Consider the following 3,636-nt stretch of genomic DNA (forward strand, 5'->3'; position numbering starts at 1 on the left):
TGCTGCAGGGCGACCTCACCCAGCCGGTACCTCGCGCCCTGCTGCTTCGCCACTTTTATACTTTCTGCAATTCTTTCGAAGTTCCCCTCGAAGTCCAGGGCCCACTGGTTCAAGCTGCATGCGCAGATTCTAATTATGCCCTCCGACTGCAGCGCGGGGGCCCCCGGGGGGCCCCCCGGGAGGGCCCCATAGGGGGGCCCCCGGGGGGCCCCCGCGGGGGCCCCCTGGAGGGCCCCCAGGGGGGCCCCCACGCCTACGGACCCAGGCGCCCCCCGGGGCCCCTCTTTGCCGTCGGGGGGCCCCGAGAAGGCGCCGTCGATGGCCCGGCAGGGGCTGGGGGGCCCCCCGAGTTCAGTGGGCGCCATGGGGTTGGCTGGTGCTGAGGCGGCGGCGGGGCGGCCCCTGGGCTAAATTGGCGAAGACAGAGAGAGAAAAAGGTGGAAACAAATGGAAAGTGGAGTTAAATTCAATAAGGAACTTCTTGGAATGGAAAAAGACCGCAGTCGAGGCGCGATCGCCTGCTAGTCTGCACAACGCCTGACGGGTCTTTCGCTGGAAGTTGAACTAGTAAAATCCGAGGGAATATTGAGGGAAACTGAAGATAATAAAGGGGAAATACGCGAGGAAAAGCAAATTTAGTCTAGTTTGAGCTTTTGAGCTCCTGAAAATTGTATTTAATTGGCGAGTTGAGATATGTAAAATGGCTTCGGCGGTCAGGCTCTGCGGAGCATGGAGTGTATGTACAGCCCGGCGAGTGTCTTGCGACATTCGCGCATTTCCGCAGCTTTTGCCGCCAAAAGAGTTTTAAAATAAATTAAAAGTAATTTTAAAGGTTCAATTCTCCGATATTTGGCTTAGAGCGGGGCAATTTAGAGCTCAAAGGCGCCCCCTGCCACGCCGCCAAGGCTCCGATTCAGGGATAGCCTTTGGCTCCAGTCCGGGTTTCTCGCCCTTTCTTTCCTTTTTAGACACTTTATTTCCAATTAAATTAAATTAAAAAGCCCCAAATTAATTTATTTCAGAGGAATTAATGCATGCACGCACGCACGCTGCGTTCGCCGCGGCGCAGAGAGTCGCCTCTTCCTTACACCTTTTGCAGTGCAGCAAAAAGGCCATTTCCCTTTCTTTTTATTTAATTGAAAACATTCAAATTAATAAAAATTGATTTGTTTGTTTAAAAGATCTTTTCTTTTATTCTTTTCTTTTATTCTTTTCTTCATTTGCCTCCAGCATACTCTGAAATGCTTATTTTCATTTATTTTATTTCCCTCTTGTCTCATACATTCGCGAGTTCTGCTGCAGCACAACTCCACCTAGCCTTCGGGCCCCCAGCGGAGCTCTAAACCCTAAACCCTAAACCCTAAACCCTAAACCCTAAACCCTAAAGACCGAAATGATAACGCTGAGTTGGAGCCCAAGGCGAGGCTTCGAGCCCAAATTAAAAGCGCCCTCGCTGGCCCGAAAGCCCGCGAGCAACCCCAAGCCCTAGCCCCAAACCCTAAACCCTAAACCCTAAACCCTAAACCCTAGAGAGCTGTGACAACAAGGTTGTGGCCGTAGCGAGGAGTCCCCATTGACGGCCCTTGTCTCCATTCATTTGTTTCCGGATTATAAAAACAAGTGCTGCTCAACACTTCGCCGTCCTGGCCCCCCGTCACCTGACAACGCAAACCCTAAACCCTAAACCCTAAACCCTAGACCCTCGATACCAGCATAGAATCTTTGACAAAAACCGCGGCGAAGTCCATCCTGGGCCCCGGCATGGAAGCTCCCCCCTCCTCCCCCACCGCCCGCCGCCAAACCCTAAACCCTAAACCCTAAACCCTAAACCCTAAACCCTCGATACCAGGATGGAGTCTTTCACGAAAACCGCCGCGGAGTCCATCCGGGGCCCCGGCATGGGGGCCAAAAAGGCCCACTGGCCTCCTTCAGGGTTTAGGACTTCGAGGGAGTTGTGGATTTGGTGGTCTGCATTAATCCCCCCCATTGCGTAGAGGTGGTTTGCGCTGGAGACTGCGCAGCCCGCGCTCCGCACCTGCGCCAAACCCTAAACCCTAAACCCTAAACCCTAAACCCTAGACCGGGGGCCCGGGGGCTGGGCGCTGCCCGCAAACCCTGGAGGCTGCGGGGTGGGCAGTGGGCGGGCAGTTGGGAGCTGCGGTGGGAGGGGGGCTGGAAAGGGGGACGGGGGACTCAAACCCTAAACCCTAAACCCTAAACCCTAAACCCTGCTTGCAGTTGCTGAGTGGCAGCTGGAGCTGCGAGTCCCCCGCAGCAGCTGCAGCGCCCACGGGCGACCACGAGGGCCTGGCGCTTGTCGCCTACAGTCAGCGCTTAGGGCTTAGGGTTTAGGGTTTAGGGTTTAGGGTTTAGGGTTTGCATGCCTCGATCATGGGACACGCGAGGGGCTGCCACTTGTCCATGCGGGGTTCGTACACCTCAGCGGTGCGAAGTCTCTCTCCTTTTGTGCCTCCCAAAACCACCAAAGTGTCTCCTGAATGAAAAAAGTAAAAATAAATAAATAAAAATAAATTAAAATAAATAAATAATAAAATAAATTTACTTCATCTTATTTAATTTCCATCTCGTGCCAAACACTCCCTATTTGCTGCCTCTTCCCGCTGCTCCACACCAGCTCATCTGCTGCAGCAGCAAAAGAAGCAAAAGCCCAGCAGCAGCAGCAGCAGCAGCAGCAGCAGGAAGGCGAAACCGCTGAAAACTGCAGCAAAAGAAGCGGAAAAAGGGGAAAAAGAAAAGGGGAGAAAGCGTGGATTAGAAAGGGAGAAAAAGGGGAAAAAAGATTCAAAAAAGACTCCAAAAAGATTAAAAGAATTAAAAATAAATTAAAATGACTCGCCGTGAGTGCAGCACATCGCGCTGGACCTGGGGGCGAGCAGCGGCGCTGCATGCATCCAGTGTTTGATTCGGGTGTCTATACACTCCACAGACGCTAAAATAGAGTTTCCGTCAAAACCCCCAATCACAAAAATTCTTTTTTCCAAATTTGCTGCGCATGCATTTCTGCGGGGAATTAATAAAGGACTTCCGGGGAGCCAGAGACTGAGGAGTGCGTCGTAAACCTCCACGTCGCACAGCGCCTGCGCAAACCCTAAACCCTAAACCCTAAACCCTAAACCCTAAACCCTAGCCAACCCTAAACCCTAACAACCAGCTGCGCATGCATTTCTGCGGGGAATTAATAAAGGACTTCCGGGGAGCCAGAGACTGAGGAGTGCGTCGTAAACCTCCACGTCGCACAGCGCCTGCGCAAACCCTAAACCCTAAACCCTAAACCCTAAACCCTAAACCCTAGCCAACCCTAAACCCTAACAACCAGCTGCGCATGCATTTCTGCGGGGAATTAATAAAGGACTTCCGGGGAGCCAGAGACTGAGGAGTGCGTCGTAAACCTCCACGTCGCACAGCGCCTGCGCAAACCCTAAACCCTAAACCCTAAACCCTAAACCCTAAACCCTAGCCAACCCTAAACCCTAACAACCAGCTGCGCATGCATTTCTGCGGGGAATTAATAAAGGACTTCCGGGGAGCCAGAGACTGAGGAGTGCGTCGTAAACCTCCACGTCGCACAGCGCCTGCGCAAACCCTAAACCCTAAACCCTAAACCCTAAACCCTAA

The 3,636-nt window shown here is 52.8% G+C and overlaps 1 protein-coding gene across 1 annotated transcript; it reads right to left on the minus strand.

Moving 5' to 3' along the window:
* Window positions 1–1,526: 1,526 nt before the first annotated feature.
* Window positions 1,527–2,912, minus strand: ETH_00000915 (uncharacterized protein; the record flags this gene model as incomplete). Its single annotated transcript, XM_013380542.1, has 4 exons — window positions 1,527–1,658; window positions 1,847–2,035; window positions 2,385–2,494; window positions 2,858–2,912. The coding sequence occupies 4 exons, from the start codon at window positions 2,910–2,912 to the stop codon at window positions 1,527–1,529; spliced, it is 486 nt and encodes a 161-aa protein (XP_013235996.1).
* Window positions 2,913–3,636: the final 724 nt, after the last annotated feature.

The sequence above is a fragment of the Eimeria tenella genome, genomic scaffold (genome assembly GCF_000499545.2).
Source record: "Eimeria tenella Houghton genomic scaffold, Eth_scaff690, whole genome shotgun sequence".
In the NCBI taxonomy this organism is placed as follows: Eukaryota; Apicomplexa; class Conoidasida; order Eucoccidiorida; family Eimeriidae; genus Eimeria; species Eimeria tenella.